At 40.1% G+C, this 19,423-nt stretch overlaps 1 protein-coding gene across 5 annotated transcripts in view; it reads right to left on the bottom strand.

Moving 5' to 3' along the window:
- Positions 1 to 19,423, bottom strand: part of Corn (cornetto) — a 43,136-nt gene that overhangs the window by 5,476 nt on the left and 18,237 nt on the right. For 3 of the 5 annotated variants that reach the window (XM_021329341.3, XM_021329342.3, XM_064036284.1), the window contains exons 2-10: positions 5,646 to 6,767; positions 5,212 to 5,426; positions 3,440 to 3,567; positions 2,868 to 3,040; positions 2,268 to 2,477; positions 1,564 to 1,781; positions 1,336 to 1,431; positions 522 to 759; positions 18 to 126 (exon numbers count right to left, since the gene is read on the bottom strand). In XM_021329341.3, the coding sequence (XP_021185016.2) occupies positions 18 to 126; positions 522 to 759; positions 1,336 to 1,431; positions 1,564 to 1,781; positions 2,268 to 2,477; positions 2,868 to 3,040; positions 3,440 to 3,567; positions 5,212 to 5,426; positions 5,646 to 6,748 (2,490 nt within the window). In that variant the 5' untranslated portion in view covers positions 6,749 to 6,767. Of the gene's footprint in view, positions 1 to 17; positions 127 to 521; positions 760 to 1,335; positions 1,432 to 1,563; positions 1,782 to 2,267; positions 2,478 to 2,867; positions 3,041 to 3,439; positions 3,568 to 5,211; positions 5,427 to 5,645; positions 6,768 to 6,919; positions 6,992 to 14,670; positions 14,914 to 19,423 lie in introns of those variants that run through there. The other 2 variants (XM_021329340.3, XM_049839428.2) reach the window with 2 other exon arrangements.

The raw sequence follows: 19,423 nt of genomic DNA, 5'->3' as shown, positions 1-19,423 counted from the left end.
TACTAATGTATACTTACTTCTACGGATTGTCGGTACTGTTCCATCATATTCTTACTGGCGTCCAACTCGGCTAGCTTTTTCACAACTACGTCAGCTACATTCTTTTCCGTCATGTCAATTTTGTCTCTGGAATAGCGATACGGGTACATGATAATACGTGATGCATGGTCACAGTACTTTGGATGTAGGATGAGATTATTTTAGACAAAGTTAGCTGACACATATTGAGTGATGGTGATTTTATACAGGACTAATATAAGTTAGCTATGTAAGTGCGTTAGTGTAAGAAATAGAGCGTTTCTACACTGGCGCTTTCTTCGTGCATATTGTGACAATTTGACACGTTTATATACGTGCTGCATTTCTTGTCTGGCAAAGGGCGAGCACTTTCACTAGCTACCGTCGCCTATGAGCATCCTCAGCTTCATTAGGCCTTGCCCTTGGGCAGTGTCCGGCGAAGACTGTCATGAACAGCTTACTCTGTGACTTTATACATGAGCAGGCTATAGTGGTATACTAACTTGAGCGCCTGCGCGAGGCGGCAGGAGTCAGGGTCCCCCCTGGCAGCCGCCAGCGCGGCGGCGTGTCGCAGCGCGTGCAGCAGACGCGACAGGCGCGCGTCCAGCGCCAGCGCGCGCGCCAGCACGCCGCCGCGCGCCTCGCACGCCGTCTCCTCCGCCTCGCTGCGCTGACGCTGAGCGATGGCAGCTGAGAGAGTGCGTAAGGATTCCCGCTCTGATGCTGATGCTGATTCGCCGTCTGTGGCAAGCGTGAAAAAATTCCAAATTGAAAAAAAAAAACACGATCAGGTTTTGGAACAACCTATATAAAAAAAAACTGTGTGATGGTGCCTGATAGGGTGCCTAAGGATTCCCGCTCTGATTCGCCGTCTTTAGTATGCGTGAGAAGATTCCAAATTTATAAAAAATCACGGTCAGGTTTTGGGACATCCAATATAAAATCCATTTCACAAAAGAAATCTCGAAGACGCAGCGCTAGTGTCTATGCGATAACTCAGTAAACACTTACATAAATATATAGTTAAACAATTTTCCGCGGGACTCCTTTCGTGAAATGGACTCTAAAAAGGACTGTGCGATGGTGCTTTACAGTATGCGTAAAGATTCCCCCCGCTCTGAGCTGCCGAAGCTAAAGCTGACTCGCCAGCGTAGCGGGCAATAACAGTTGATTGATTCCAAATTCAAATCTCTCGCAGAGAGGAGCGACGATAGTTCTGTATTATGTCTATGTAGTTCTGAGTCATCCAATAAAAAAAAATATGTCGAATAATTTAAATAAAGAACACTTGATGAAATAAGTCTTGACTATTCATACCTTTGTCATCCGTATAGTAGTCCCTCTCAGGCGATAGTTCGTCACCGCTCCATGCGCCCGCACCTTCTGCGCCTGACCACCATTCCTCTGCGCATTCTAGAAACAAAAATTACTGTTATTTAGTCTACAGTTAACGTATGTACAACAACCACTTTCAGACATAATAATTTTCGCCTCAATGTCTATCAAGAAGTACATTCTTGAATTAATATTTAAAGAAACCCTTACCAGGATCAGTAACAAGACAAGGTTCAGTTTCTGAATCAAGAAGATCAGCCGAGTTGTCGTTATCATCGGAGATGTGTGAGCGGTCGTCGTCCCTCGCGCCGGGGCTGGCGGGGGCGGGGGGCGGAGGCACCTGGCGCAGCGCCCGAGCCACGTTAGCCACGAGCCCCCCGCCCGCGGCTTCTTCTTCCGGAGATAGGGCTTCGCCACTGTCGCTGCGGCTGGAAGGGAAGAAGAAAATTGAAACGTTAAGTCTTGTAGATGAAATATGTAAAGAAAATCCTGTCCGACCGATTAAGGTATTGTTAAGTATTGATATCTAATTCCATGAATATGAAATAAAGTGTGATTTAAAAAATAAGAGCCTGTCCAGAAGCTCGCGCGTTTTGATTTGTATCAGAAATCACGCGCGTTCTCCGCACGCATAATATATGATGATGCGGATTTGTTCAGTCATAAGCTTGGACGTTGAGTAAACCGAGCGAGTCGAGAGTCCCGCTCATTGCACGCGTTTTATGCGAGTGTAAGGTGACGCGCGAGAGAATCTGGACGGAATGTACATGTCGCTCTAGTAAGTCGAGAACGCGCGAGTGCTTACACGAGTGAACACGCGTGTAAATGGGGCTTTTTGGACAGACTCTAAGGTATCAAATATTGTAGGAAATTTATAGGTTTCAGACGCATGAGCCTGTTGAGTTGAAGGTTACCTGTAGAGGTCGTTATGATAGACGGTGGGCTCGAGGTCGTGCGGCAGGCGGTAGGCGCGCTGCACGGCGCGGGTGAGGCGGGTGAGGCGCTGCGCCAGCGCGTCCAGCGCGTGCACTCCTCGGGCTCCGCCCCGAGACTTGGCGGCCGCCGCCAGCGCCTCCTGTCGCCTCTGTTCGCATAGACGGACTAGTTGTCGGCATTCGGCCCGCCTGTGATAAATGAAAAAGCATGTTATTACGAAAATTTGAAAAAGAACCATTTAGTCCCCAAGCCTGGTATATTAAAATGTGTGTATACTTAAAACTACAAACTGTACAGGGGTAGTACCTATGTAGCGCGAACCTATTCACAACCGTATCGACCAATCAGAAGCGCGACGTATAAATAACAAGGGCTTTGCGCACGAGACTTTTTTGTCCCTGGCTGGAGGCCTTAAATTCTAGGCATCCACAGGGATTTGTCCGGTTGAGCAGTCTCCTAGGCTGAACTGCGAGATGCCATTTGAAAAAAAAAGCGCGAGACTTTTAGTGGGGCACCCGCCGTCGCGGCGTGAGTATGTTTTAATGTCTTGCATCTATTTCTGGTGGTGCCTATGTTACCTCCTGTCGAGGTCGGCGTTGACCCTGGCGAGCTCGAGCTCGGCGTCGCGCAGCGAGTCGCTGAGCGCGCCGGTCTCGGCGGCGAGGAAGTCCTGCATCTCGGCCGCCTCGCGCTCCGCCTCGCACAGCCGCGCCTCCGCCACGCGCGCGCTCTCGCGGGCACTGCACGACTCCTGCGAATAACAGGGGTGTGTGATATATTTTTGTCCAGAAAGCTGTCCAGAATAATTAAAACCTGTATATAAATAAAAGCGATAAATATTCACTGACTCAATTTCAAGGAAAAAAATAATAATTGGAAAACAAATACATTAATTATATAATAACAAATAGACAAAATTTTCTAAACAAACACAATAAAGAGGATTAACATTTTTGTTTTCGAAAGGGTCCGAGAGCACTGAAAAATTCATTGTTGGAAAGCTAGACCCCGAGTTACATGAATATTTAGTCCGGGTATGAGAAAAAATTCCTGCAGGACGTGGGTGAAGCCACGGACAACTTCTGGGAGACCAATAAAGATTAATGTGTAGGCAACATACTAATAACATAAAACACAAATATGTACTTACAACGTGCAGCTTATTGCACTGTTCGCGCAAGGCGTCGATCTCGGCGCGTTGCTTGGCCGCGAGTTCGCCGGCTGCGCGGAGTTGCTCCTCCAGCGCTCGAAGACACCCATCGGCGTTAGCACCGGCGCCTGATTCACATATAAAAAAATGCTTTATGGTACCGAGCGTGATGCTAGTTGGAGGAGCATCGAACTTCCAGGAAGCGCTTAAAATCTAGTCTAATTGGGCAAGAAGTGCAAGTGGCAGGCAAATTATAATTTGCAATTTAAAGTTTTTGCTATTGCATTGCTATTATGCTAAGAAACAAGGTAGTGAGAAACGCAGATATTCGCCGTTCAATCCCCTGACTATATTTCACTAAGAATGTTTCAGAAACAGCTTTATAGCTGGCTTAGTGCCACACAATAGCGTATTAAACATGTCTGTCTTAAATTATGGCAAGCTATGTTAGAGTTACAATTAAGTAAGCTATTGTAAATATGTACTTTTTTAAAGGAAATCATCAAATGAAAATCCCCTCCTGCTGTGGGTTAGCAGCGTGAGGGAGTGTCAGACTCTTACTGACTAAAAACCACCATGTTCCTTCTGAAGCCCTTTATGTACCAGGGCCGCGGTAACTCTTGGGACAATCCCGCAGGCCCGGATTGTTTATATGTACTTATGTAAACATTTAGCTATGTACCTTTGAAGTCGGTGCCTAAGTCTCATCAAGACTCATGACTACTTAATATATGTTTTGTTTTTACAGGTGCTAGCTACTACAGTTTGATAAACACGTGTTATCGAAACAATCTCCAATGAAACAATTCAATACCTAAGCTGTTATTTCCTGCTACGCCACTATATTATATGTAGAATGTTATTAACTAATTTATATCAACTGATAAGGAACTTGTCTCTTGTCTCGATAGCCTTAATAAAAACCGTCGGAATGTATTTAATCAGCATTAAAAAAGCTTTTATAAAATTAATTGATTTTCGGATTTCTGCAATGCACAAGTTACCGTGACATATAAAGAGGTCGTATATGTAATTAACGCGTGAATTGAACCGGAATCGATCGGAGTCAAAACTTTATAATAAGGTGTTAACCCCAACGACCTTATTTCATAAAGGTCGCAAATGTATGCATCCGTAATTCAGGCGAATTTGAATGAATGAGGTCGGATCTCACTCAACGCGAACACGCAACTTAAATCTATTTCGGGATAGTCATAGTGTTACGATTGGCTAGTTCCATGTTGATATAAACTCTTTTAATTTTATTTTAAACTGTCTTCAACCAAAACTTTTACTTTCATTTCCTTTTTTTACGGCCTTTGTTTTGTTTAATTAAAAGACAAATACTGCAATAGTTTCATCGCGAAAATGCTCTTTGTTTGGTTCGTTTCAGTAATATGTAACCCAGTCGCAATACAAAGAAATGTATAATATCAAAAGCAACGTGCACGACAGATATTCTACACCGTGTCTACGAAGAGCTTATACTATACGCGACGACTAAAGCCTAGGGGTGTCACATGAGCGTCTTGTTGTTTGTTACACAGCTACAAAATTTTTATTTTGCATAGAAACAAGAAAATTTTGTTTTACTTTACGCGAAAATCTTGAATAGTGAGGTAGTTCTATCAAAGCGTGAAATCGTAAAGCAAAAAGCTCAATTTAGATCTTCTACCGATGTTCGGCTTCCGATCTTCACGAACTTCTTAGCTGAGAATGCCAACCATTTCTAAAAAGTTATAGATTCCTGAATCTGATTTGACATGACTTACCAGCGCCGGCGAGGTCCAACAGTCTCTGCGAGTTCCTGTCGAGTTCGGCGATGGCAGCGAGCCTTGCTGCGCGTTCTGCCGCCAGTTGTGCCTCAGCTCGCTGTCGGCGCTCGCGCTCCTCGGCAGCCGCGGCCAGAGCGGCGGCCAGCCGACTCGCCTCCGCGTCCCGAGCGCTCGCCTGCACGCCGCGGTGGCAGCGGGACACCTCCACACGACTGGAACAAACATTACATGTGGACTCATCAACTACTGATGCATTTACGAAAAACTTTACTTTTGTTTACAATAGTTTTAAGACTCAAAGTATGCCCACAAAGCGTATTTCATAATAACATAGTCTAACAAACGTCAGAAGTTACATTAGTTTGAGCAATGGTCATTTAGGTTGCTTTACGAAACGACATAATAATTTTTATGAATGGTGTATGACGTACCTCTCAATATTTGGCACAATCCCCGCCAGAGCTGCCTCGATGTCGGTGCCGATCAGCACTGTCTGCGAGGTTTTCTCTGCGTAGATACGAACTCGCGTCTTAATTGTAGAGCGAGACGAAGCTGAACGAGTAACAGTAGGTCTTCGCGACGATGGTGGAGTGCCCTCGTGCTTCGGAGAGCCTTCAGGCTCCGCGTCACGTCTCCGGCGTGGTAGAGTCGCATATTTGTCGGCAGCCACTCGAGTTGCATTCGCGTCCGTCACAGTCGTCAACCGTGGTCCATTGGCCGGCCATCTTTTCTCTTCACTTGGCGAGTTAGGTGTACGACATCGAGCCGTCGAAGTTTTAGTAGGTTTCGCACGAAGCGCGGGGCTCTCGCGAACGAGATTAGGCAGGTCTGCGGTAGGTCGGATACGTGGTTTTGGTGTCAGAGGTCGGGGTTTTTCTGGTGGAGTTGGCTTCTCTCGACTCCTAGCCCGTTCACGGGTGGCCAGGTTGGGGCCGCGGGGCGCCGTCACGGGTCGTGGGGCTGCCGAGCCGACAGGTGAGCTGCGTTTCGGATCAGTGACGTTGACATTGACGCGACGTCGAGGACGCGGCGGTGCACCCGCCAGTGACGAGCTCTCCGAGCCGCAACCGGACCCACATGACACCACACTAGACGCGCACGACCTGGACCCGCCGCCGCTGCTGAGTGCACGGCCGCAGCCTTCTACACCACTATCACTGCCGGCAGCGCCAAGTGCAAGTTCGTCTCCAGCTGGCAAGCTATCCAGGTCGCCCAGCGATCTGGCGTCATCGTTGGGTTCGCTAGGTTCTGGCTCGACGAATGGCTCCTTCAGCACTGGCACTGGGCTCTTGATTTCTGCATTTACTGTTTCAAGAATAACTTCTGCACTTTCATCTTTTTTTATTTCACTTTCTTTTTTGTCATCACAATTATCCTTATTATCACTTTCTTCTTTATTGTTTACATTCGTAACACTAGTTGCGAGGTCCTCGGACGCCGGTTTTGTGTCTGCGTTAGGAACATCGTCATTGGCCTGTGCGTCACCGGTAGGAGGGGCGGCCTCGCCGGGACAGGCTGTGCTCTCCTCTTCCATCGCAAGTTAATTACATGTTCTGTAACAAAACAAAAGAAGACCGTTGAGTAATGAATATGAGTTAACGTTGTGATCGGAGCGCAGTAATCAGTGCGCTGCAGCGGTATTGTGAGCTGGCAGGCATTGTGCGCGGCCCTTGGGCACGGCTGCACTGGCGCAATCTCTCGGGACCTTATTGCTATTGTTCCGGGTGTCGCCTATTCAACTACTGTCTATGCTAAAATAACTGTTAAAGGAACATTTCAACGTATATCGCAAACGATAATATTAATATTACATTATAGCTGTGATAAAAAGTCTGCTGACAGATAAAGGTATTATGATGCAAACTTTTTACACAAACAACGGCTTATGTCCTTACGTATACGGCAAGGTTTCGACACAGGTTTATGGCTTCACTTTGCGTGAGCGTCCGTAAAATTACTTGTCCGACTACGTTTAATACTCGTACTTGTACAAGGTATTCAACTACATAAAAGCTGAGAAGTGGTCTCGGTAAAAACTTAGGTATCAGAATATCAAATGGTGAAACGGACAACAATGAGCAAAACCTATCGACGTATTGTGTAGCAACGACGCGGAGTAAAGAATAGTTCTCATGGACGGGCCTCCAGTCGGCCTCGCCTATTCATACTTATCAGAGTGCAATCAAACGTTTTGCATCAGTGTTACAAAAAGAAATATTTTCCCATGTAGGTAGTAAAACATAATACCTCGATATTCGTGACAAACGGCAGTAAATTGTATTTATTGGCAGATTGTTTTCGTGGAAATCTTCAATAATAGCGAAGTCTAGTATAAAAATATCAGTTTTTATTGTATAAGTATTTGAAACATCGACCGATAACAATAAAAGTGATTGCTCACATTCAGACGTACCTACTAAGTACAAGAACTATTGGCTTGATAACTCTGAATCATATAAATATTTATTTATAAAAATATAACATGGGAACATTGCGAACCACTTCACTCTATAGTCGCATATGTAAACAAGTTAATTTGAGCACTTAAAATCTGTGACGATGATAGCCGAGTCAAGTTGAAGTAAAAAGTTTCCATATCAAACAAGAATTAAGGAAACTCAACGTAAAAACCATATTCATTTCAATTATCCGTAAAATTAACAACTTCTACAATTGTACAAATAATTTAATAGGGCTCGTTGCTCAACCTAACATTCAATTCAAGCATGCCCTACACACGTATTGGTACGTAACCCAATGGGGATACGGGAACAGGGTCATTGTACTGCGATTTGCTGGGGGGGCATCAAGGCGTACTACTCATACACTGGGTTCAAGTCATGGGCACCTATACTACGTGTTCTATATACAATTTGTCACGGTAATCATGTACGCGACGCGCCGTCTACGCACCCACCGATAAACATACACTACATTTATTTTTATACCGACGATACAACAGACTTGCTGCTGTTTAATTAATCTAAAAAGGCCACGGCGAAGGTCTAAAGTCGTTGCCTCGCGTTAGAAAAAATGCGTTGGCTGTATAAACAGATGACTAATATGCACTTGAATAACAAGCTCTTAGTCTAAGTGCTTATGTTAATTGCGAATACGATAGCGATAAAAAGAGAAACAATCGACAAGTCCTTAACGAAATAGCCATCGTCAGTTTCCACTCGATCGACTTTCTTGTAGATCACGTTTTAAATACAAATAAGCTATCAATTGCTTTTGATATTCTAGAGAGGGCTGATTGCGCCATGCCAGAAACGGATCACGTAGACATGGCGTTTTTTCTTAGAGAACACTGAATTTCTTTTTGAGGCGAAGGTAAAAGTTCTTTTATAACCACTCCATCATCGTTTTACGATACGCAGATAACGATCCATTATTTGATGCACTATTGGGCCATAATGTGCGACCATAGACCGTAAGTGTTATAAAAGTGAAAATAATCTTTATGAAATGTCATAATTTATAAAGGCTATTTAAATCAGCTTTATTATCTACATCTGCATTCACGAGCCGATCATTCAAAATCAATGGATAACTTTCAAGTTTACGTTTTATATTTTAGATTTCGATTCCAAGACTTCACGATTCGATTTCACACTGAAAGACATCTTCCTATGCCAACAAGAGTTCCTATACCAATATGTAGCATGTAAATGTATGGATAAACGGCGAAAGGTACTCCAAACTTGCTTTTAGACCACTTTATTTCAGAAATGATGGGAACTGGTAAACTTTTCCGAATATAAAGTAATGGGCATCGTGGGAACGTCATGCCCCACACATGATCATAACCTTTTGGAAAGAGTGCCATAGTAAAATTTAACGACACCTACCGTACTAAAACTCCGTTATCCATTCCGTTAAGACTTATGTCAGGAGATGAGACACCAATACTTCATACCACAGATACAAAGATAATCGGCATATCCTAACTCAAACCTAACGTTTCAGGTATTTGGCTGGACTCCATCTCTAGGCGTCAATTAGCCGACACACCACAATTATTATACCTAACTTAGATCTAGGTTAATGCACGCAATTTGTAAACGCGTACAAATCTGCCTGTAAATGTGCGATCAGCAATATACATTTGTATATCGATAGATATGTATTTTGCATTGTATATGATACGATACGATAGATGTGTTTGATGCAAATTGTGTCATAGTAAAATATTTACATGCCTACGTTGCTACTAACGTGGCGTGCTTACAATTAAATAAAACGTGCCTCTAACTGCACGTTCTCGTGTTGTATCTTCAAACGAAATACTAAAAATAAATCTTTTACTCTTCCCTGAACAGTTTTCTTTTACTCAAATAAATATTTAGACCAAAACAAATGTTTAAAAATACATCAAAGTTCCAGTTTAGTGTACGATGCATATTCTTATCGCCAGTCTTCGTGAGCGTATTCTATTCAGTTAAATTAGTAGCAGAATAAAGAAAATTTGAATATAAAAAAGATTTTGCGATCAAAGGCGGTATCATTTACAAGGCAATAATTCATCGTGCGCCATTTAATGCAAACTCGTTTGACAATGGCTACCTTTAAAGGAAAATGGGCTCTTCTATTTCAGAAACTCAAATTATAATAATACGAGGCACTAAACAGATTTGCATAAATGAGTAATATATATTCGAGTAAAATATTATATTAACCACTCTCATCTCGTAACGGGATAAGTAGCTGAAATAGAGTCCGAGCCACATGTAATCGAATATGTGGCATTAACAGTAAGTAGGGGATTAAATTCTGAAGCATCTCGTGACCCATTTCCACTGAACAGAATCCTTTTGCTCCCAATCAGTAAAGATTAAATTAAATATACGAGCCTAAAAAGTAGAACGGCCGATAAATACAGCTAAGACCTTCTGGAGTCTGAGCGGACCTAAATCAGGCGATGTGTGTCGCTGACATATTGACGAGCTCCCAGAACGAGCTAGTAAACATTTTCCCATTGATTGGCACTACAGTAAACATATACTGTCGTCATCAATCATGTCACGTTATTCAACGGAGGTTCTCACTAACTTAGCATAAAAAGCCATGTAGTGCTTAAGATCGGCAGAACATCTAGGCAGCACGTACTAACTGAATAAATATGGTTGTCTGGGAATAAAAGAATAATGGAATAAAGCAGCTGCCTATTATCCCGAGAATACAAATGAAGGACATGGATATAAGTGAGCTAGTGGGTAAAAACTTGAGAATAAAACTTGCATCTAAACATTCCGAATGCACTTTAATTAGTGCTTGAGCAGTTACAAGCATCAAGCCGGTGCCAAAGCACGCAACACAATTACACAACTACTAAACTCTTAGGAATGAAGAATGTTATTTTATGTTTGTTCCCTTTAAATAGGCAGAACATTACGCAAATTAAGTAGCGTAACAAATCTACATTCCACCACAGTTTTTGCTGAAACGTATATTATAATTAACAATCGTAGATAAATGATAGGTTGGCGTGCGTTGAAACAAAAACGAAACGATAACAAGAAAATGAGAACAACAAATCATTCTAACAACATAGTACAGACCTTGCAATGTCTAGTTTAAAAAAAAAAAAACTAGTAGGACTTGATTGCAATGGCTCCGACATTTCTTGATTAGAATTACAGATCGAACCTGCCATAGACCTCAATAAAAACAAGGTTTTTTAGAAGAAAAGTGTAATGTCAGGTTGAACTATAAAACAGCGATAAATGTTTAAAGCACGTATTGAAATGCGATCCACGGCTACGTATTGGTTGTAGTATGTAATCTAATGATCATTACTTCTTACAAGAGTAAGTACTTCAGTAACTGCACTTGCATTTCCTATAAGTACAGATTTGAAAATCCCGTTTTCTTGAAGAAATTGCAACAGGACTGTAAAACGGCAGCCATTTTATGTTCGTGCAATTGGCACGTCCTTCCGTGTCATAGGTGGACGAGGCAAGGTCGTTACTCCGGCTTTGATGCGAACGCGTGATTTGGCAAGTTTTTATAAACCATGGACCGGGGCCGCGAAATTAAGCGAAACTACATCATCGCAAAATATAGTTGCTCAACTCTACGGTAAAACCTATTCACACTTGTATTTATAAATGTTGTGTTGGTTGGTTGGTTGGGTGCAAGATTGTGTTCACTTTGTACAACTTTGTCTTTTATAGAATTAACGTTGTCCAAGCATGGTGTTAAAATTACAGTAAAAGGCTTCGTGTCATCATTAGTTACGCCATTACAATTACCAAATGAAACTACTTCTACATTTAATTTTTCAGCCATTGTTATTATTCCCATAACTATGTATATTCAGTAATGAACAACATGGGCTTATAAACGGGTTTTAGGAAGCAAATCTATCCGGGTAGTTACTGTTGGCTCATTTATTAACAGTGTCTGTTGCCACGCATAAAATTATTATGTCGGCCATAACAGGACTCGGGGCTTGGCCCTCGTCCCCTAGGGCTCGGCACATTTACAGCTAATGTCTTGTCGCTCATCGCGTCCACTGAAACACCGATACGTTTTAATGTACATTTTATGAGCTGATGTTAAACAGATATGTTTATGTTCAAAGCCCAGCCCAAAATCTTCACAATCGATTAATGTTTTGTTCGACGATTTCTTTGAATCGCTCTGAAAATAAATTGGAAAGTGCGAGTGGGTGCACATCTTAGGACATCTGCCGTTGCTTTATTTTGTTTTATACGGTCCGTTATGTTTCTGAGTACAAGAAAGATTATTGCAATAATGCAGGATGGTTTAGGTGTCATTGATAGCACAAGTAAACAAATATTTGTTTTGGTCACTATCACGTATAAATATAACTCACGTCACTGTCACGTATAACATATTGTTGTATACGTTACTATCTAGTACCGCGGGTTGATAAAATATGTGAGTTATGAAAACAAGTGTACTCCTGTACGCAACAATGGGTCGATTGTCGTTACCCTTTCGCATTGCCATTAGCGGATCAGACAGGGCGGGACCGGAAACACAGGGCACGGTGTAGTGCCAGCCTAGTCACATTATATTATCATCATGAATATCTGACTTATTACAAAAGGATAACGTACAAAGGATAGAATGCTTGGATTTTTTTCACATCTATTCTAGATTTATAGATTCCAGTCTAAAACAATCATTACGAATGCCCATTAATCCGCAAACATGCATTGAAAATTCTCATTGTCGGCCTTTAGGAAACTTGCCTTAAAAAGATTAATTTTTTCCGAAGATTTCCATCTATTGTCAGTTTCCACTTTCCAGGGAACTGGTCGAGCTATACCGGACTTGCCTTGTCTTTCAAGCAAGTTACTGGTTTTAGGCTTAGCCACTGTCGCCTGACTTTCACGGCAGTGAGAGAAGACGGGGCGAAACAAGGTGATATGCGGATGCTAAGAGATTTCATACAACTTGAATTATACGGAGGAAAGGATGATGAAACAATGTTAATCATTCTTATTCAATTAGGTCATGGAAAACATGTGTTACCTATAAAGTAAGGTTACAAGCACCTATCAATAATGGATGTTATACTTTTTTCACGCAAGTGTTCAAACATTTGATGCCTGTCAAGCGGTCCATTTATAAGTTTCCCTGAAAACCTTTTAAAGTTGTGACGTGACTCGCAAACAAAGCAGAAAGCTCAATATGAAATCCTTGTAGAGTGAAATGCAGACTTTTACATAAATTAATTTCAGTCAACTTTCTTTTTGATATCAATAATAGCGGTAGTTTATATTGATGGATTTGTTATCTAGATTCTGAAGAGTATTAAAGCTATTTATCGGTTAATCGTACCATTCATTGCGTGTTGTTGTAACACGAATTATCAACATATTTTTGTTCTATTTATTGCCAGCTACACTATCATTGATTGTATCTATGAGAAAAGGCCCATATACAGATGTAGTTGTACCAAATAAATCACAATTTTGTGCGTGTGTGTCGACCCCCTATCTGCCCTTTATTAAGACCCGTGTCATTTCCCGACCCCCATGACATTAACATTATAGAATTTGATATTGTCCCTATAAACATGACACTATTGTAAGGAACGACCTTGGCAATTAATTGTAATTTTTACCCATTAATATTTAAAAAAAATATATTTGAATATGACATTAAAACAACTAATCTTGGATTATAATAATTCTGCAAACAAGTAAAAATAATCTAAATGTCAACGTAATAAAATTTTAATTTTAATCTTATTTAAATGATCAACACTAAATAATAATGCAGCCTTCATTTAATAAACTCTAATAGTGGAATTAAAATGAATTAGTCTGGCTGTCGACTGCGAGCTAAAACAAAACAACATAACTTCAATTCGAACATGTGACTGCAAAACAAGAAAAAATGTGTATTGGGAATAAGTCTGTATTCAGGCAAGAGTTCATTTTCAAGTTTGTGTTTGAAGGGTGAATAATATTTGAATTGCATTTAGCTTTCCAATTACTCATCCAATTTGCAAAACCTGACTTTTGAATTAGACCTATTTATTGCTAACTCTTTTTCAAATATTCGTGACTTCATATTTCGAAGTTCTTTTTCAACAGTTTAAAAGAACCGCAGTCACGGATACCGCAGAACCATAAACAAAGTACACAATTGCATAAAGTCTGAGACAAGGTGAAGGTTGTATAGGTATCGATGAAATCATGGCGTGCCGAGTTCAAACAATAGCGTAATCTGGGAACAACGTCAATGTTGTCCTAGCCAACAATTTTATTGTCCCTATAAACACCGATTCCCCTAAGTTAGTCACCCTCGCTTTCAACACACTGGGAATGCTAAATTGCTAACTCCCATTGATTTTTTCGGGAAATGTCTGGTTTACGACACGAATATGTTACTCTGCCATATGACACTTTGCAGTAAAGATAAATAAAATGTTATTTTTATGTTGCATAAAACAATAAGGTAATACTTCAAGTTAAACGTGCATGATTGTAATTACTGTGGGATATTTATAATGATTTGTAATAAAGCGTGAAGTTGCACAAATATTATCCTTGTGCTTCGTATGCAGATACACGTGACCTCCACGAAATCAAGTTTATATAAACACTATCAATTTTATTTTTATTATTGCATCGAAAACATGTATGTTGAAACGATTCATTCAAACCACTAAGAATATTTTTCGCCATATTTTTTTGTTATAAAGTTATGCATCAACTTATTATAACATTGGACGTCCTTGAAACATGTTATGAATATGTATCTATTCAAATTAAATGGTCCGACGTTGATAATCGCATCTTATCTGATAACATAAAATTCGGTGTCAAATATTAGATACTTATTGGAAAATAAAGAAATGTTGTCTCAAATCCATGATGATTAAGTAGGAGAAACTTTCCGAAATTGTATAAAGTTTAAGTTGTGAGAGAGCTTGATTTTAAATATTTCTGAAACATTAAAACCAAAACTCACCTGAAAGTTTATAGAACAGAAACAGTTCTGTCCAGACTATCAGCTAAGCAATCAAGGCAAACAGTCTTAAACAAACAAACAATTGCACAACAGTTCCACAGTGAAGTTTCAAGTAGTTCACTGAAAGCAACTTTGGAGGAAAATCTTATCGTAAACACGTCAATATCCGAGACGGGCGCGGATGGAACTACCAAATACACTGGCGAGCAATGCCGACGACCGGAGGGGCGCGCCGCGCGTCACCACATGGAGCCGATGGCTATGTTAAAAACCCAACAATACACATGTGCCTTTCTCTATTACCATTTTTAAACACGCTGAAGGCAGACACAACATAGCATCATTATAATTGCACGCCCCACACTAGATTATCGAGCTTGCAGCTGTGGACGACGAATTCGAAGAAAAACAAGTATTCGCATCAAGATAGCAAGGAATGACGAAGTAGACGATGCTTGAATCCCTTATTAATCGATGTAGATAAAACCGTGCAGCTTTCCAAAGTCTTCAAGTGAAACGATTAACTTTTGTGACATTTTAATGTCACGATGAATATTAAGCGAAAAAGTTGCGGAAAGCAGTCAATATTGAGTACAGAAAGTTTCAGAATAAAGTTGAGCTTCATTTTTAAATTTTATAAACTGTTTTTTTTTTTTAGTTAAACGGTTAAATGATGTCCTTGTTATGTAAAGTGTAATTCTATTGAAGTCGTAATGATCTTAAATTGGCAATCTGTTGTGCATGGACGATTCAATTGCGTGCAGCGTGCAGCACAATGAGCAAGGATTGATCGTACGCGCAGAAACATCTCGGAAGATGCAACAATAGATTTGCCGCTAGCTTATTTGCAAACATTTACATGATCTTGAAACGAATCATGATTATGTAAACGAGTTGCATAAAGCACTTTAAATTACATTGTTCTTCTAACATTTACGAGTATTATTTTCGACTGGAAGTGGACTACATTTTAGAAATATAAATTGTCTATCTATCTAATGTTCTGAAAAAAATATATTCTGTTCATTAACTATTCCCACATTACAAAAGCCTAATCATAGCCAAATTATAAAATAATCTTAAAATAGAGGCATGAATTCGTTTTGGTATAGGTACGTAAATAAAAATAAAGACATTAAACCAAATAAATACAACCCGTGGGAATATACATTGAACAAAACTACACTTATACAGAAAACAGCTTGAATATCTAAATAAGTCGTTTAGAAAGTTGTACAGTTTTCTCTAATGTGTGAAATTTACGTTGTTATTATAATTGACAAGAAATATACGAAGACACGCAGAACTGTAAGAAAAAGTTCCAATCTTCTCGTGTCAATACGAACAAAATCACTCGAATTTATTGTACACAAGTTACTAAATAAAATCTAATATAATGTAGCCAACGTACTTAATTGTTACTCAAATTATGTACAATTTAATACCACTATCTGCCGATACCTGTAAAACAGACGGACAAACATCAAGGAAAATTTTCCAAGACCACGACTTCGTAGGTGGTTTTGCCTTTGAAATTCGTTGGCTTGAATAAAGCTGTTAACTAAAATCAGTGTTAAAACAAGTCCATTAAGTTGTTCAGACAGCAATATCCTGTCCAGTCGAACCTACGCAAATAACGTTAGCCGGTAATTTAATTTTCCTAGCCTATCGCAGCCATCGAGGGCTCAGCATGACACGATTTAATTTCGATTTTGCGTACCTTTGAGCTTATTGATCCCGTTAATGAGCGGGAAATCGAATCACCGGTGTGAGAAGACAGCTGTGTCGATTTCAAATCAATCACAAATTGGTTTCCAGCGCGCAAACAAGATTGAAAGAATAACAACAAATCTGAAAAATTTGGAGCCCGTGAAATTGTGAAGCAATTTCTTAAGGTTGCTTTACAAAAGACCTCATAAAAATACCATAATGAAGTTAAATACGTAACTGTTTAACGATCAAGAATGAGTGCTCTGTGCGCCACTTAACGCAGTTTCATTGGCAGTTTTATTGGCAATCTGGGTCACAGCGTTTACACGAAGCAATATTTATCAAAGCTGATAATTTTCCTTTGAAGTCCTCAAGTGCTCTGGGAGTGATCGATGCCCTTGACCGGTGAGCCGGCCATATGGTTGTGCGCTTTGATTCTCGACTGGTGAGACGAGTGCCGTAGATGGCAGTCTACTCGTGATCATCCAGTACGACCTTGCCTACACGTAAGGTGTTAAACCGGACCCGAAATAAGGTCAAATTGCAGAAGAGAGTTATGGAATGCAATACAAAAAATAAAAACACACGTGGAAGCTCAAACAAACACGTTCTATAGTAACCAACAGTCAATATGATGCAAATTAATTCATCGCATGGCTAATAAAGGCGATAAAGCTTTTACATACGTGATATACGATGCATTTATCATAGAAAAGAACAATAAATAGGCAAAAACGAGATTAAATGGAGCTTCTAAATTATTAATACGAGTTTTGTAAAACAAAAATGGGAGGACCCAAATTGGGAGTACGGAACAAAGAAATTTAATGCAGATGCACATGAGCATTCTCAATCGTGATGTAAGAAACACATTTGATAACAGTTATTACAGAAGCTAATTAACAGTCCCACTTTATATAACGGTGAACATCTGTGTTAATAGAACGTTTTGTATTTTAAATACTTAGAAATTTTACATCAGGTCTATCTGCCAAGAATGGTGTTAATATACATTACTTATATCAAGAACCAACGACCATATTTTGTAATTAACTTGCATTAAAGATACCCTTATTAGGTACGGTTGCAAGTCTAAGAACGCAATGACCTCTATGGTAGAGTTCATTGCGAGTATCTTGGCTGTAACATTATATTTTAATGCCGTTTGAGAAATATTGTATCTTGTTCCAGACCAATAAATCTGTCTAACTAACCGATGTCTGTCATCCAAAAAAAAAACTTTTATTAGTAGAATTGTAGGATAAATTGTGAGACGCCAGAAAAGCTTGAGATTGAAGGAATGAGTGTGTGATTGTGTCTGGTTTAATTTAGGTTATTGGACAGAGAGTGGTTAGTAATATAATGGTATTCGTTACAGAACTAATCCCCAGTGAGTCACTGGGTCCACGCAAGCGGAACGAGTGCGTCGATTCGCGAACGAACTCGATACAACAGTTCACGCGACATGCAGACGTTGGTCCAGTAGCGAGCCTGCATCCGTGTCATTGTGTGAAGTGACCTGGCCATCGGTTGCAATCAGATCCTCGCACCACGGTGCGGAACCGAGGTTCACGGGTATCGAGTTCAATCGTCTATTGATTATACACCAGATTGTGGTCACTTCACACGGGAATGCCATGGTGTGCCCGCGATAAAGGGAAATTACTTTATGCACTTCAAATTTATAGCTAATAACGGTACTACTGTACGATTGCGTGGTTCTACATACGTTAACTGTTAGTTCTCTAGTTCACAAACGTCTTAAGGGAAAAAGCATGACAGTTACAAGCACACATTCCCCAAACTAGGTTACTGAGATGCGAGGTTACGAGTCATTTTTCAAATTGAAAGTTTTAAGTGGAGAATAGCGGATGAAAAATTGAAAATGCATAAGTTTCTATGAATAATACAGTCACGGCCTAGTAGTTGTTAGCTTGCCAACAAAAGCAATAGTTTCCTATTATTCCTATCAGCACCGCATACCTGCTATATTTTTCCTTTATTGATAGTTCGTTTGGAATATCATAAACATAAAGTAACTGGAATGCAATGCGTTTATAATGAAGAAACAATTAACGAGACCTAATAACAAACATCAGTTTTCTAACATCAAGTTGTAAGGATAATTACAATGACATTTTATTTTTTACTGGAACTTACAAACTCACCTTAAATGTCACCAGCACACATTAACTAAGACATTATCTTCTAATGAATGCGGTGGTTACAAAAAGATCGCTTATTAAGACCAACAATGGTTACGTAACCTCCCTTTTCCGAGGCGCTTAGTAACCTCGAGGGTTCTCAACGACGGCAGGCATCTTGAGCCAAGAAGCCTTTAGTATGCGAATTGTGGAAGTACGTATAAACAACTTCTAAATAATGCTGAAATTGAGAATGATTCCATTGAAACTTCAAACTTAACAAGTTGAGGGAACTCTCAATAACGTTAGGGCCTTATTAGAAGCAATTTGTGAGATTGCCGCTAAACAATTTAACACCCAACATAAATAAGCAGCACTAAAATGTAATAACCTTTGATTAAAAATTACAAACACACACAAAAAGTAGTAAACATAAACACTGAAAATGCAAAAAAAATGTAATTGGCAAAGCTAGTTAATTGATGTGAAATGTTGCAGAACCAATGTAATTTCTAAGCGCTTTATTTCTTCACGAGTAGGTACTGAATGAACGGTTTGACTGCAATAAGCAAAACGTTCGTTCCAAAAGGAGAAGGATTTACAGGAACGGGTGAATCTAATTATATCTCCCGTCTCGTCGCGTGCCTAGCGTTCCAATCCTGAAGATGGGACACTTGTATGTTCAGATATATGTACCTATGAAAAGTCTGCGACTTGAAAATGAGAAAACTCTATAATCAAATTAAAAGCTACTACTGCAGATGTAAAAAGTCCGCAATACGAACGAATGTTAGCTATCTTCATCTGCCATAGAGCTTATGTTCTCTAAGTTTCTACTTTTCGGTCAATCACCTCAATTGAATGTATTATCACTCCAAGCAATTTATTGGAGTCAGCTG

This window comes from Helicoverpa armigera, chromosome 9 (genome assembly GCF_030705265.1).
Source record: "Helicoverpa armigera isolate CAAS_96S chromosome 9, ASM3070526v1, whole genome shotgun sequence".
NCBI classification, from domain to species: domain Eukaryota; kingdom Metazoa; phylum Arthropoda; class Insecta; order Lepidoptera; family Noctuidae; genus Helicoverpa; species Helicoverpa armigera.
Note: the sequence above shows the minus strand (reverse complement) of the source record. Positions and strands in the feature narration are given on the sequence as shown.